Genomic DNA, 16,515 nt, shown 5'->3' with positions numbered 1-16,515 from the left:
GCTCAGTTTTGCTTCGTCTTTAAACAATGATGATCTTTGAGATAAAACACTCCTGGAACAATGGACCTTTAAGATTTTATGCACACGCGCGCGCACACACACACACACACACACACACACACACACACGTGTGTGTGTGTGTGTAATTTTTGAGGCTTAATCACAGCACTCTGCCTTGAATCCCTCAAGAGTTTCTGATGAGTAATAAGATGTTTAAACTGAGGAAGGTGTATAATTCAGAAGTGGATATAACACTATAAGACTTTAAGAGCAATTATTTGGCGATTCAAAAATCCAACATTCCAATATATTGGTCAGTGTTTTGTTTTTTTCTTACACACGCACGAGAATATGAACTAGATGCAACATTTGTTGCATGTTTTTATTCATTTACTCACCCAAGTCTGCTCAGATCAGCTGGTTGTTGATCCCTTAGTTACACTGCAATAGGCCTAGGCTGCTAGGGCCTTCCCTAGATGCATTTCTTCTTCTGTCACCTCTTATCACTATGTGGTTATACACCACTTTGCATTAAATCGTTTTTCGTTATTAATCTCTGGCTGATCAACTAATAGGTTTCTACCTGTTAAAAGGACGTTTTTCCTTTCCACTATCACCAAGTGCTTGCTCATAATGGGTTATATGATCGTTGGGGTTTTCTCTCTATTATTGCAGGGTCTTTACATTTCAATATAAAGCACCTTGAGGCGACTGTTAATTGAGCTGCATTGAGATTGTGCTGTGTTGCCAGTAGGGAAGTTGCAGATTGTCCACCAGAGGACAAACTATGCGACATCAACACTCATAATTTCATTAAATGCTGTTTCTCTACTATTTGATTTTTTTAACAGTTAATAAATAACAATACCAGCAAATTGATAAATAGCTAATATCCGCTAAATTAGCCAGTCTCTAAATAACACCATTGATGACTACGAATTTGAAACTACACTCACCAAATACAGTCTCTTTGGCTCCTGCCAGGTGGCATCTCTCAGTCTCCTCGCTATAAAGAAAGAAAATAATGGAGACTAAAAGTTTCACATATGTTGACATACATTAATGAAGCAGTTTGAAGTTTTGGGAAAAGCAGTATCATTAATGCTTAAATGGGAAATAACCAACTTGCAATGCTACAGCAAGGAAAAGCATCAAGCCTGGCTCTCCAAAGGTAGCAAAATCTGGATACAAGCACATCTTGAAAGCTCGCTAATTACAAAGTTGCACATGTTCTGGTAACCTAAAAGCAATGCAACAGTATTTATTTTCATGTAATTAAAATATAACCCCAAATCCAAAGTTGGGATGTTGTAAAATGTAAATGAAAGCAGAATGCAGTAACATTAGAATCTCATAAACCCAATTTTATTCACAACAGAACATAAATGTTTGAACTGGGAAATTTGACAAGTTAATGAAAACGATTAGCTAAAAAAAAAAAAAAAAAAAAAAAAAAAAAAAAACCCAGCTGGATGAACATTTTGCAACGAATTAGGTCAATTTCACAAATTGTGGAAGAGTTTTATAATACTGTTCCTTTGAATACAGACTTAGAGCACCTCATCACTGACAGCGCATAATTTCATCGAAAGATTCAAAGAATCTAGAGAAATTTGTGCACAAGGACCAAGGCTGAAGATCAATATTGGATGCCTGCGATCTTCAGGCCCTCTACATTAAAAACAGGATGCTGTGTGGAAATCACTGAATAGACTCAGAAACACTTCCAGATATCGCTGTCTGTTAGTTCACCGTGCCATCCGCAAATGCAGGTTAAATCTACCATGCGCAGAAGAAGACGTGTGACATAATCTAGAAAGTGCTGAAAGGTATACACAGTCTTTAGAGCAACATCCAGATGACAACGTTTTCAGGGAAGGCCTTGCATATTTCAGCAAGAGGAGTCCAGACCAGAGTTTTTGCCAGCTGAAAACATCTGGGGCATGATGAAACAATATGAAGAAAGACAACTCAGGACTGCTGAACAGCTAGAATCCTCCATCCAGCAGCTGGTCTCTTCAGTTCCCAGATGTTTACAGACTGTTGTTAAAAGAGGAGAGGCTGCACAGTGGCAACCATGACCATTTGTGTGTGTGTGTGTGTGTGTGTGTGTGTGTGTGTGTGTGTGTGTGTGTGTGGGGGGGGGGGGGGGGGGGGGGGGGGGGGCGCATCTTCGACCATCAAAGTGACCCTTTTTCTTTTTAAAAAAAAATGCAACATTTCCTCAGTTTAAACATTGGATATGTTTTCTATGTTCTGTTGTGAGCAAAATGTGGGTTTTTAACATTCAAAAATCACAGAATTCTCTTATTTTATGAAGCATGCAAACATTTGTGGAATCAGGGTTTTAAAATACGATTTTTTTAATAGTTCACTAAATTACGAACCTTTTTGGATATTTAAAAAAAAATCTGCACTGTTAACCTGATTATTTACCGTTTAGACAAATGAAAAAGAACAGAATAAAAGCAGAAAATTCAAAAGGCTTTTGTCTGTTAAACAGAAAATTGTTATTTGTTCTGGAATGACACTTAATATCCTTGTCTAGCATGTGTGAGAGAAAATAATACCTGCAAGGTTTGTGTGTATTAAAAATGTCACTGTTGACACACCAGAGACATAATGAGAAATACAGTGATAGCAGAAACATACTGGATTACTGTGCTTTGAGAGGGAACATCAGAAAAAGAATCCAGGTCTACCAGGCCTAAGCTAGACGTGCTGCTGGTCCCATTCCTAGGAAGGAAAAACAAACAAACAAAAAAAACAAAAAACAGCAAAAGTGTCATTTAAATGATGTCTCGAGACATCCAACACGATCGTTCACTTGTGAAGAGAACAATGTCCAAGCGCAGGGATGCAGGTCATGTTATTAGCTGGTGATTAACATATAAATAGCAGCTGCAGCAGAACTGGGCACTGAAGCTGGGAGAGCTGGTGATTCGTATTTTTTTGCCTGGCAGCTGGTCCGTCTGGAAATGGGGATGAGGCATATTTGGAGGCAGTTAGGTGGGGAGGGTGGACAGGCAAGGCCGGCAGCCGTGCCCTTGTGTCACAACATAGATCAGGGATGAGGCAGAGTTAAAGTAAGCAGGTAGATGGAGAGGTTGCAGTGTTATGGTGGTGCGCACAACTACTCTTGCTCTAAACACAGTACCTTGCTACTTCCTATTAACTCTCAGAACTGCCCAGATCATTGATTGTCCAGTTTGAGAAATTAAATGAGTTTAATCATTATGGTATACATCTCTTCTTTTTGTTTTAAGGAAAAAGGGGATCTTACACCATAAACTTATTTTAATAGGTGATTAGTTGGGTAAATAAATGAGAATTTGATGAAGCAGAGAATGGTTTAGTGGATGTTATGAGCTGGCCTTTTGATCCATGATATAAGAGCTCTTGCACCACTGGCTTTGCAGAGCGAGCTCTCTTGCCATACACTGCATTAGCAGGTGTGGATACTGGAGTGGCAGGGAGTAAATTGGCATTGGCACAGGAGAACACAGTTAGTAGCAATGGGCCAATGAGAGCGGGGTGAGGGTGTGAGCAGCAGCGTTTGGAGCAGTATCAAAAGAGCAGCGGTTACTGACCCCTCGCTCAGGTGGATAAAACTACTGGTCTCCTCGTGGGGGTCATCTTCGGGGGTTATGTGAGACCAGCTCCCCATGCTCTCTTCACTGCTAGCACTCATAGAACGCTTGTCTCTCTTCACTACTGCAGCCACGGCTGTCCTGTCCCTGTCACTGCTGGAGAGAGCAAACCGCAAGATGTCCACAATGTCGGCAGCAATGCTTTGGTCACTTTGGCTACTGTTCCTGCTCCTCTATGCACTACTATTGTTACGCAGACACCCAGATTTGTTACTACTAACCTCCTTTCTATAAGCCCATATCGGGATCATGTCTTACTGTAAACAGTAACTTTCTACAAATGACAAATGTCTTTGGAGTGTGAAATGATTATTAAAAAGAAAGCCAATTCCTTTGAATATCTTTAATGCACCAGCACACTGCATTTCCCATGGGCACTGTTGGATTTTCAGCTTTTTTTTTTTCCAGGACACTGATTAAATTAAGTCATAATCAGATGATTGAGAGCTGCCATCCTCAATTCTGCAGGGAAATCAGGTTTTATTGAATCGGCGAGTGACTGACTTGCACTCGCACACAAGGGACAAACACATGCACTCCACTTGTTTCTGGATTACACGTTTTATCAAGCGTTACAAAAAAAAAAAAAAAAAAAAAACACAATAAAACTCTACGTTGAGCTTTCATACATTCCACTTATCGGCTTCTCTTGCACATTAGTGATGCTGCTCATACACTTTAGTGGTGTCATTACAGTCCAAATGGAAACATGCAGTCTTTGTTACCCCAAAAATGTGAACTAAAAATGTTCTCCTTGACAGTCCTACAATCTGCTGTCTCCCGTGAAAGCCCCTCAAGACATTTACAGCATTAGAATAAATCTCACCACCATGCCGAGTCCCTGTCTTGCTAAAACGTCAGTCTGGTTTCAATTACTCGTGTATCTGACAATGCAGCCCCCAAATTCTTTGTCATTTCGGCTGTCTCAGTAGAATCTCAGTTCCGATTCTATCTATTTCAATATCAGCGAGTGTTTTGTGGTTTGTTATCCTAGTGTGAGTGCAGCTTGTACTGATAAAGGGGACTTCAGCGGCCACTCTGTGGATAAAGGATGAAGCTGCTAAAAGCTTTCTGCACACACAGTACATCACCCAGACAATGTGAGTCACAGCCTAGCCAAACCTGCTAAAATAGATTAGTTCACCCAGTAAATAGATCCTCTGCGTGCCGACTAAGCTTTGATCAAACTCTATAAATAGCACTGTACACCTGCATTTTATGTGTTTAGTCCAGATTTTCATACTTTGTTTAAAAATAGTCGAGCACTTTTTTTATTTCTCTCCCTTACTCTTGTCAGAGAGATCAATCTCTACGTTTCACATCCAGTAGATGACTATTCTGCTGCAGGGTTATTAAAGAAAACTCTGCCTGAAGAAGGAGGGGTCGGACTCACACAAAAGCCTGTGAGCAGTGTAATACCTGCTGCTGTTGGTGGGAGCTCTCTCCGTATGCTTGGTAGCCGGCGTGTCTGATGACACTTCTTGATGTCCCCCTGTTCTTTCAGGGTTTGAGACTGTTTCTTCATCTCGCTGATCTCCTTCGATGTGGATCAGCGGCACATTTCTGGGGCCCCTTATGCAGGCTGAACCGCTGTCACTTCCCCCGATGCTGCCAGCTTGCTCCTGGCTCGACCTACTTCGGCTACAGCGTAGATGGGATTGCTTGAACCCCCTCCTCCTTTCACCAACAGGCATGTGCGCCTGTGGATGTGACCCAGGTGTGCCTCCACCTACATCTTGCTGTCCCCCCAGCGCAGATTTGCCAATATCCACTATGTCAGCTGCCAGGCGATTGGCAAACTGCTGCACATGGGGCTGCGAGTCTCCTGCAGCTTCCAAATCAATACTGTCTTCAGGATCAGCGATGATCTTGTTCTTTCTCATCAAGGACTCGATAGAGCTTGACCAGGTCTCATGAATTAGCATATCAGTAATCTGGTCAGTCTTACCCCTCTGATAGAGGCATGAGTCTGACTTGCACAGTCCTGTGGCTGACACAGAGTTGGTGGGGAAGATATTTAATGTGTCCCCGTGCACATTCCGCGCAAATCCATCAAAAGAGTTCGCTTTTATGGGCGAGTTGACAGTCAGCCGCGAGTCTGAGGAGCGCCGGTCTGGCACCGAAGACTGACGTATACAGAAGGGTGTTCTTAGAGGAGGTGGGAACAGGCTGTTGCTCCACTCTTTAGTCTTTGCAATGCCATATTCTTTGTTTTCCTTATCCATATCCCGAAGCATAAACCTGTAGAACTCCTCTGTGATGCTCTCGGTGCTCGACTGTTTAGACAGGCACGATGACGCCCTGACATTAAGGTGGCCGTTTTTCTTTGATGCAGCCTGCTGTACAGCAGCAGCCAGGATGCTGCTGGCATTCTTCCCTGCATAGTAGTCCAACAGAAGGTCAAAGCCTCTGCCCTCTGTCTCCATCTGGTTAACCATGAACCGAGAAAACTCATCTGTGATGCTCTCGCAGCTGGACTGCTTAGAAATCGAGCTGCCGCGACTCAAGTTCTGACCTAACCGGCTGCCCGGGCCCAGAGTGTTGGGTGTGCCGGATGGGTCCGTGTCTTCTTCTGGAATGCTCTCATAACTGGATGCCTTCCCACGGCTCCACCTCTCACACTGCAGTCTGCTGCGCTGCTGGCCTGTCTTGGAGGTATCCACCACATTGAGTTCAGGGCAGTTCAGGATCCTAGCCGTGACCTCAGAGGCAAAGAGGGCAAATGGGTCCTGCGGTTCGTCAGGGTTTACAGACTCGTCTACCACCCGGTTGACCAGCCGCTCCATTAGCTCTGGCTGCTCCTCAGTTTTCCTTTTAATTTCACTTAGGCGGGGCGCCCGATGTTTTCTGGAAGCTGAATTGCTGTTCTGACCCTCTTTTCTCCTCAGTACTGTGCGGCAAGCAGGGATCAAATAACCCTCGGGGACTTCAGCAGAGGACCCTTTAAGGGCACAGAACCAGGGCTGTTTCCCAGTGGAGTTTTCTAGACAGATTGCTGCAAGTTCTGTGGCCATAGACACCACCGTGGAAGCCAAATCATCAGCATAGCAAGTAATTGGTGTCCTGGACTCTGAGTCTATTCTGAAAGAGTTCAGGGAGGACTGAGGTGTCAGAGAGGCCTGTCTGCTGTCACTGCCTGTCCCCAGTCGTCCTCTCCTCTCTGTGACCTGAACTGGGATTTCACTTAAAGGCTCTCTGATTGCACCACTGCCCTGCTGGCTGTCAGAAAAGTCTTTGGCTGGCAAGGAAGTGGGTTTAGACTGAGTTTGCCTGCACAATGACTGCTGCTGTTGTTCTTTGATGTTTGCTGCCGAGGACGATGCAATGACATCACCTTCCTCAAGCGCATATTTCTCCTTCAGCCCTGCAACTGTGGATAACTTATCTGTGCAGTGCAGCACGCCGCTTAGATTCTCATTATGCCCAAATAAGCACTGTAATTGGCTTAATGGATCCTTGGCATCCTCCTTGATGTTAGCAGGTTCCTTAACACAAGCATCACCCTCTCGTGTGTCGCATGACCCTTGGTCACACGTGGAGATGTGGCTGATCTTTTTCTGTGTCAGGCAGAGAATATCAAACAGCAGATTGTTGACACTGTCTTGCAGAAATACCTGAAAGCTTGGCGCCTCCTTCCCGGTACCCTCCAGTTCCTTTTTCTTTTTTGCCTTCTCTAAAGCGTGCTTGAATAGACTGTCTGCCACTTCATTTATTAATTCATCCACCTCCCTTTCATCTGTGTAGCTTTTTTTGGAAAACGTAATGCCATCTACTATCTTGTTATGCGTGGTTTCCAGCAGATGGGCTACACTCCTGTAGCCTTGTGGCTGAGTCAGCACCTCAGCTGCTTCCCGATGCAGGACTTCAGCAATGTTGGCACGAAATGCTTCAACGCTGGTTCCCTCTGCCACGCTGCAGTGCAGCGTGAAGGCTGCGGAGGCCTCGGCAGCAGACATCAGACCGCGGGACGCCGTGTAAATTTCAGCGGGATCCGTGTCCGAATCGCCGCCGTCTCCGGGCTCCTCCATTAAGTCCACAGCTGCGACAGCGCCGGCTACCTGAGCCATGCCACACATAGCTGAGGAGAAGGAGTACTCTTCTTTATCTTCTGGTTCCTGCAGCTCCTCATTGACGTCCTCTTCCGAAGCAGATTCCATGGCGAGCTGTTCTGTTAGCTGCGGGGTAGTAATAGTGCCAATAACATTGGCAGCACAGGCCAAAGCCACCTCTACATGTTTGGATACGTGTCCGCCATTGTCATGGGGATTGTGAGCCTGCGTCTCATTCTGTTGCTTTTCTCCAGTTTTGGTAGCGTGATCGGGCACGTGAGGCACCTGGTTCTCCGGCCATTCTGCAGCCCCGTCAGAACTGTCTGGGCTCTGAACAATGACAATTTTAGGGAGTTCAAAAGAGCAGGTGCGCTGTTGGGAAGGCTGTTTAGTCTTTGAAGGGCTCTTGAAGTTGGGAGGGCAACTAGAGAGGGACACACTGATGGCTGCCTCTGAGGCAAAGGAGGTTTCATCTTGAGAGAGCCGTATGAAAGCATCCTGCAGTACCGACTCAGCCAGATTGGTGGCGTAGTACCCCGCTGACTCTTTAGTCTGGATGCTTGCTCGCTGATGCCCTTCCTTTTTCACCTCGGCATCCTCCCTTTGCTGATGACGTGCCAGCTGTCCCCGATGACTTGCAAGTCTGACACAGTGTTTCTGTGCAGCTTCTGGCACGCTCTCTCCCAGGTCACCGCTCTCTGGCTCTGTGAACAGACAGGGAAAAAATAAAAGCCGTGGAAAGAGAGAATGACAAACGTCTACACTGATTAGGAAGCAGCGCCACCGGTTTCCAAAATGTCACATCAACAGTAGAATATTATCCCGATTTGCCCTCCACTGACTCTGTGTCAAATTAAAATTTCCCTTAGAGAAAATACATTTCTGAGTGCAACAACAATAATTATAATCTTTACCCAGCTGAAAACAAACCCTGCTGTACTCACCATTTCTGAAGCCGTCGTCCTCGCTGTCATCTCCCAAGTGTTCTGAGGCCGTCAGGAAGTCTTCCTCTATGGACGAGATAGAGCGATTGGTGTCATCATCGAGGCGCTGTCCAGCCGCTTTGCCCTGCTGACACTGTCGCTCTTTTCCCCACTGCAGGCCGATCAGGAACTTGTTGATCTCAAAGATGATGCTACCAGGCTGGCTCTTTCCTGAACACTGAAGCAGGCACACACCTGTGCATCTCTGCCCACCCTGAACGAAGCACGGACAACTTTCATGTACGCTCACACATACTCAATATATAATGTGTCCAAAGGTCTTAAAGTATTAAAAAACCCACTACAGACAACACATAGGTAAGCACAGTTAACACATAGTCACAAACTTTACTATAAATCTCTTAAAACATTATACAGCTCTATTGCCTGTTTTTCTTCCATATATTTGATATACTATTAATTGCTTCGGACCTGCTAATGAAAGTTTAATAGGCTGTGTAGGCTCCTATAGGGCTGTTTATTGATTCTCACAGCAGTTTTAAACATTTATTTATTGGATGAGCTTCAAAAAAGCAACCGCAACAGGGGATTTTTTATTTAATGACAAATACACCAACAGAAAGGCTTATTAGTTAGCTACGTGTCTGTATGTAATTTTTATTGCCGTTTAAAAATTCAGAGTATGGAATTAAAAAGCAACTTTTTGCTCGGTACCTGCAGGTGTGTTTTCTTTACACGCACCTGCTGAACAAAGTCATATTTGCGGTAGCGTCTGGATGAATTAAGTGTGAACGCATCCTTTGCATCGAAAAAGTTCAAACCAAATGTCTTTTTATCAGACTTTTTTTTATGGAAATGTTTTACTCTTGATGTTTGCTGCTTTGTATTCAGACATACTTTGAATCCAGTTGTCTGTTACCGGCCCAGTTTTCACATGACTATATTTGGAACACACACATCGCTTTTTTTGCACAAAAATAAAAGTCAAACCTGAAGTTGGTGTTTGCCAAGATAGCAGTGTGCCTCAAAAGATGAGGACATGCTTTTACTAGACTAAAAATGGAAGAATTGCTCCATAAAACGAATGGACTCCCTCATGTGGGGTCTTTTTCCCAGCACAAAAGGTTCACATCTAATCGCACAGCGCTGCTGTACGAGAACAGCTTGTGCTCTCGGCCAGTCAATCCAAAGGCTGGAAATACTTGTAACGAATAGAAAACCACTACAAACTTACCTGAGCTGAGGGGTGTGGGTGCGCTTGGCAAGCTTCTGTGGCTTCTAATCCACCCAGCAGTAGGATCTCATTTTCTTTCGGCTGGTGGACGGTCAGTAACTCAACAAGCTTTGGCAGATCTGGAGACACAGATGCCAATTTCTGCAAGACACAATCCAAGCACAGAGACAATACTAGATGATAACAACAAAGCGTTTAGTCAAGTCACTTCAAAGCTGAACATAATGTGCTCTCTGCGGTTCCAAGTCAGAGACACATAATTATAAAATTCTTCCTGTGAGAGGACTTGAACCATGTGGAATGATCATTGATCGCCCACCACCGCCAGCTGCAAAAGACTGCAAAATCTGCATATTTTCTACACAAATCATCCCTCTAATTCTGGGTAATGATCTTGAATCCATGGCAACTGAGCCAATGTATGTATCGTATGTGAAATACAAGGACCAGAGTTCCTGAGAGATGAAAAGTGGGAAGGAAGGAGGGGGGGGGGGGGGGGGGGAGGGTGCAAGGAGAGAACAAATGAGGGTGGAGGAGAAATCTGCTCACCTTGACGCTTTTGTCATCACGACAGTCAGTTTTCTGTGGGTCCAGATTTACAAAACAGACCTGAGAGTGAAGAAAAAGAGGGCGTCAGGATGACGGGATTTTACAGTAATTTTGAAGTTTCTGCACTGCCTGTCCATCAGCTACACTACAGAAGCCGTCTGTTCAGGCCACCACATTGTCATATTGACAGAGGCCTTTCTAAGGAGATGTTCTTGTCTCAGAGGGGCTGGTAGGAGCAGGTGTAAACCAGAAATGATTTTCTTTCCCCATGTCTCCTCTTTTGCTTTTCCTCTTCAGCTGTCTCCACGCTTTCACAGCATGCCTGTCATAGTCCCCGTCTTTCATTCCCTGCCGGTCTCGCGTTCCCTCGGCTCTGACTGCAGGTTTAATGTGATGGAGTTCTCATGTCAGTACTGGGACCCCGGGACTGTCCAATAGCTGCTGTTTGATTCTGCAGCATACAACCTCTGCTCTAAGTTGGCGCAGCCAAGTTTGTCCTGTGTGGCTAAATGAATACAGCTCAGCTGCAACAGTATTGGAAGGGGAGTGCAGTTCACCTTGAGTAGCACCCCTACTCAATATGAATGTGCAGGGTGCTTCGAAGTGCCTTGGGCAGAGCGATATGTTTGCAATGCAATCACGATTTCATAATTTAAGAGAAGGAAATTATAGATACTCAGAGAGTATTACATATCTGTCATTGTTAATGGAAAGTCTGAAAACATTCAGGATTAGCAAGGTAAAATTAGAACCAGTAGTTTTCAGTTATTGGCCTGATGTGATTGGCTGTTCCGTTTCTGTTTAACAGATGGGCATATATGAGAGCATTACTGTAATAACTATAATACAAAGGCAATTTCAGAGAAATACAATGAAGGAAATTCAAGAGGAGGGTGACCCCGCGCTTGATCGACAAAAGCCACTTGAAGAAAAAGGTGTGTAATAGTCTGGGAGGTCACAAAGGAATCCAGGGAAGCAACTCTTGTTGACTCCTGCTCTGTGTGTACTCCTTGCAGCCCTGCATGGAGAACATGCTGCTCTCCTGACAGAATTGTCCAGCCTGTCTGCAGTTTGCATTTAAAGGTCATGGTGGCAAGCCAGAGGGTTGTTAAAGAATGTCTTGTGTATGGATGTGACAAAAAAAAAAAAAAAAAAAAAAAAAAAAAAAAAAAAAAAAAATCCTCCAAACAGTTTATGTTTGGAGAAGGGGAAACCCGGTTATGTCCGTGCCATGCGTTGGGCTGACTGAGCTACATCTCGGTCAGGGCTGCTCACCACGATTGATGGAACAATGAATTCTGAATCGTAGCAGCAAACTCCAAATGAAAATGTCAGGATATGAATTGAAGCAATAGAGAAAGTGGGTCATGCGGCAAACAGCCACCCTGAGGATGCGAGTGGTTTTATAGAAGATAGATAAGGGGCATAAAGTTAACGTTTTGTAACGTGACCGTAATCAAACAGAAATTACATAAAAGGACCTGAGGGAAGCAGTTCGAGTGAGGAAATCTACCAACATCCTAGAGCTGAAGCTGTACAGTGAGCTGTTTTATACAGAGAACAAGCCAAAAACTCCAACAAAGGACTGATCCACAGTTACTGGACATATTCAGTTGCACCTATTGTTGGATTATGTTCAGTATTTGGTTCCACCTAAGGTTTGCATATTTTGTGTCCTCACAAATCCCTGTGGGATTGTAGATAACAGAAAAACGAATAACCAAATCTAGTTTGTTTTCATTTAAAAAAAAAAAAAAAAAAAAAAAAAAAAAAAAATTGGCTCTTGTTGATTTTTTTAGGATCATGAAAGGTCACAGTGTCTAACATCTAACCATCTGTTGGTTGCTCATTAATTTAGTCATTCTTAGTTACTGTGGTATCTTCTCTTCTCTCAGTGAACTTGGGGGTGGGGGGGAGAGAATACTGCTAGCTCTCCCTTTCACTGCCGCCACCTCCACGTCTGCTCTACCTGCTGATATCTAACCCCATTCTTTCCTCTACAGACCTGCAAAAACAATATAGATTCAAATAACCACATTTTGACGCCCATCACAGTTTGAAATAATTTCCCCTGAACCTCCTGAGGTGTGCCTGGCGTTTGCTGCTAGGCTTTTAAGCAGCAGTTGTGAGACGGCACACATACCTCACGACTTTCATCTTTTCCTCATTTATCTGTGTTTGCTTAAAGAAGATCTAGTCCCAGAAAGCAGTGTCAAAGTATAGAAGCCACAACAGATCCACATGTATTTTTTTGGGTAATTTTGGGGGGAAATAATGTCACATTTTCTAGCTGCAGATGTTAAAGTGAAGCAACAACTGCTGCGATAAATAGGCCAATGTACTCATGAGTTTATATTCCAACATGAGGATTTGCTTCTGCTGTTTTTGCCATCTTTAAAACACAGTCAGGGCTTCTTCATCAAAGAAAATGGTAGAGTTAAAAGAAACAAAAGACTGATAACTTTCAAAGAAAGGGCAGTGACAAAAAACAAAAAACCTGTCTGCAAAGTCAGATGGAAGCAGTCAAAATATCCTTCAGCCAAAAGCATAATGTGACACATTCAGAAAGGCCAATTTCCCCCTCACCTTCAATCTGCTATCTTCCAGTCAAACAATGATTTCTAAACTATGAAGGCTAATAGGATGAAAAATGCTGCTCGAAAACAGATTCAGCCAAACAGAAAAGATGTGAAGTTAATGGCAGCTGACAATGACAGAATCTATGAAAAGTCTCTCCAGTCGCACCCTGATGAGGATGGTGGATTTTTATTTAACTATGGATGGATGGATATTTAGTCATTCATTTATGTTTGTCTGGTGCCCTTCACGGGCCGCATGTGTCACCTATAACATTCTCCTTTGCTGACTCGCTATCAAAATAATCAGAGCAATCTACTCAGCGAGGAGTGAAAGCAGTTTGCCGTTTTGCTCGTCTTTTCAGATCAGTTTACAGGGCGTGATGACGACCTTTTCTGTTGTCACAATTGCCGTTAAATGCCAGTGAGATGCACATCAGGCATTAGATTACACACCAGTATAAAAATATTTCCACATGCTGAACCTAATCTGATCCAAAAAGGAGGCTGATAATTGATTTTTTAACTTCTTTCACTGTGTTTGGTTTTGTGTCTGCAGTTTTTCCACTTCCTGTCCACTTGCTCATCACGGGATGAACAGCCGGTTCCGTTCCCTAGCTTATGAATGTCTCAGCAGTATTCGCTTGTGCTGATTATTTGGAAATGTTCCCAGAGAAAGCCACCACGACATCTCCCACCCGTCTACCAACACGTCGCCTGCGCACAACCCACAGGCAGAACAAATCGAGCGATCCAGACCCGTGACCTTGAGAGGGGACTGAAGCAATTTAACACTATCAGACGGCGAGAGTCGAGAGGAGGTTGTTCTACATTTGGGAAAGGAGAGGACCATTCAGCCGTCTCATGGTGACGCAAGCGCAGGGACATGCTCTGATTCTATCAGACATAGTGGACAACACGCAGGTGCATCAGCCCGTCTCTGAAGGACTGACCAGGTGGGTGAGATAAAGAGGACAAAGAAATGGTTTGATGTTAGAACGTGATGAAGAATAATGGGCTCCAGTTTTGAGCAACAGCCAGTAGTAAGAGGTTATTAGCTTTGACTTATATTTTATATCAGTAGTTACATTATGGCTTCATAGTGTAGTGGTTTAGACGGTTGCTTAGAAAGTCAAAGATCCCCAGTTTGAACCTGGGAGGAGATACAAACCTATTTGGGGTTGCATCAGGAACGACATGTGTACAAATCTCTTGACTCAAATATGCAGTGAAGCTGATTAACGGATAAAGGTAGCTTATCACTAATTATATTCATTTTCTAAGTGAAGTTCATGGTTAAAGTTCCACTAACTGATGGAGTAACAAACCTTGGACATGCTGACATTTACAATAATCACCTTCGAGGTGGTTTATTGAGCCCGCCGAGCAGCCGCAGGGCATACTAACACTCATTTGGAGTGTCTGACCACCTCATGAGTCTTAGATCAATACTCCCTCTCCGTCTGAGATTTGACTGCTGCTTTCACCAGCTGATTGCTACCTACCAAACTGAACCAGGAGCAACAGTGAAAGCAACGAGAGCGTTCAGAAAAGAAAAAGCCAAAAGGGTTCATTTCTATCAAACAGCTGTTTCACAGAAAGTAACTGTGTGATTTAAGAGTATTGTGAAAATAAATTGTAAATTTTTTTAAGGGTGTGCACGTCTACACGCAGGCTCGTGTTCGTGTCAGAACTCTGGCTAAGACCTGCTGTTGAGCGTCTCCCCACGCTTTCGTGCTTCACTAGGTGCTCAACCCGTGAAAATTTACAGCTGTGCTCGGCTTCAGCCCAGGTGGTCAGTGTGGGAACTCGGGGTGACTCTGACCACCTGTGCTGACAGACCACCAAAACGGTCAGAGATGACCTTTACTAGAGAAGGAAAACAAATTTCAGTTTTACCAGCGAGCTTAGGTGCTAGATGTCCTCGCCATTGTTTTAACAGACTTTAAGGAAAAACAAGTCACATACTGAACTTTGAAGCCAAACATGTGTTAAATTGCACATTTATTTTTGGAATTAACCTTGTGAAATGTTTGATACTGCTTAACAAACAAGCGGACCATTGGCTATTTTTGGGGGCCTTTTTATGGTGTAGCTGATCAGAGATTACATTTTTCTTTGATTTAACCTTTATACAGGTACATGTCTCATTTACAGAGAATTGTTTGATGATCACTAGCATAACATATCACCCCTCCATTTTGAGCCTATAGGAATGTAGTGTGTGAATGTGCGGAGGATTGCCTGATACAGACAAAATAAATGTTAAACACAGAATACTTGTTAACATGCTGAAATTGTCCACAGGGCAGTTGTACAGTTTTAGCTTCTGTATGATACAGTTAGATTTATAGTGAGTGTCCATCTATGACCCCAACTCTGCAGGCATGCACACATCCTGCACAGGGGTACAATTGTCCTGACTTATTTATGCATAAAATCCTATTTAGCCAAACTGTCAAGCAAGCACATTTCTTTCTTTGTACTAACTCACACACACACACACACACACACACACACACACACACACACACACACACACTACAGATAGAGTTTCAATACAACATTATGTGCACAGACATGGTCAATATAAGAAATCATTACAAACATTCTGCGTCCTTTGTCCATCAAAGCCTCGTTCCTCCAAAGCAGCCCCCCTCTCTACTCCCTACTCTGATCCTCCTACACACAGCTGCTGCTGCTGCTCTTGGTTCTGCTGTCTCCTCTTTCTCTTTTAAGAGTGGCTCTTTTTTTTCCCTCGTGCCTTAAAATACATATATCCTGAACAACCCTATTTACGCTTTCTCCTCATCTTTCCCCCCCAAAAACTAACAATAAATTCCACAAACGTGAACTAATTACTGAAATAATACTACATAAATAGTAGCACTTGTCAGACATTTACTTTGGTCTTTTTATGCAGTTGTCCTGCAGGTATATTTTGCATGTCTTTTGTTTCCACTGGTGGTGTAATTAAAAAAAAAAAAAAAAAAAAAAAAAAAAGAAAAGAAAGGGAAACACATGGACATGGTCCCAAGCTTCCTTTATTTCTTTCTTGTAATGTGTTTTGACTTATCTCGGTAGCTGGCAACTTTAATTATAATCCATTTTAAGTGTAGGTGAATGCAAACTACGTTTTTGAGGGGGGGGGGGGAGAACATCAAGGCTCAGTGGCTCTGCCATATTAATTTTGCAAGCTACACTGTGCTGGTGTTGAGACCAGACAGGCATGCTGTTCACACAGACTGATGATTATAAACAGCCTGAAATTGTGGTCGTACATTTAAGTACCTGCCTATAAAATGCATAACATCAGCTGTCCACGAGGCCATAAAGGAAAAGAACACATGCTGCACACCGAGACTGGCCAGGCTTAGTCGCTTCCTATTTGATATGCGTGATCAGATATAGCTTTAAAATAAAAAACAAACAACAAAGCAACAACATGTACTATTCTCAAATCCAGACGTGAAAAAGAGGTTAATTTTAAACAGCTGTGCCTTTCTATTGCTG

General features: G+C 43.5%; 1 protein-coding gene across 3 annotated transcripts in view; it reads right to left on the bottom strand.

Moving 5' to 3' along the window:
- sphkap (SPHK1 interactor, AKAP domain containing) overlaps positions 1-16,515 on the bottom strand; it is a 34,879-nt gene that overhangs the window by 2,416 nt on the left and 15,948 nt on the right. The window contains exons 4-10 of one of the 3 annotated variants that reach the window (XM_085380337.1): positions 10,427-10,486; positions 9,878-10,018; positions 8,644-8,896; positions 5,070-8,403; positions 3,591-3,746; positions 2,653-2,736; positions 957-1,006 (exon numbers count right to left, since the gene is read on the bottom strand). In XM_085380337.1, the coding sequence (XP_085236463.1) occupies positions 957-1,006; positions 2,653-2,736; positions 3,591-3,746; positions 5,070-8,403; positions 8,644-8,896; positions 9,878-10,018; positions 10,427-10,486 (4,078 nt within the window). The remainder of the gene's footprint in view (positions 1-956; positions 1,007-2,652; positions 2,737-3,590; positions 3,747-5,069; positions 8,404-8,643; positions 8,897-9,877; positions 10,019-10,426; positions 10,487-16,515) is intronic. The other 2 variants (XM_085380338.1, XM_085380336.1) reach the window with 2 other exon arrangements.

The sequence above is a fragment of the Rhamphochromis longiceps genome, linkage group LG14, assembly GCF_057381845.1.
Source record: "Rhamphochromis longiceps isolate RC_006_pf linkage group LG14, R_longiceps_female_GT1.1, whole genome shotgun sequence".
Lineage (NCBI taxonomy): Eukaryota > Metazoa > Chordata > Actinopteri > Cichliformes > Cichlidae > Rhamphochromis > Rhamphochromis longiceps.
Note: the sequence above shows the minus strand (reverse complement) of the source record. Positions and strands in the feature narration are given on the sequence as shown.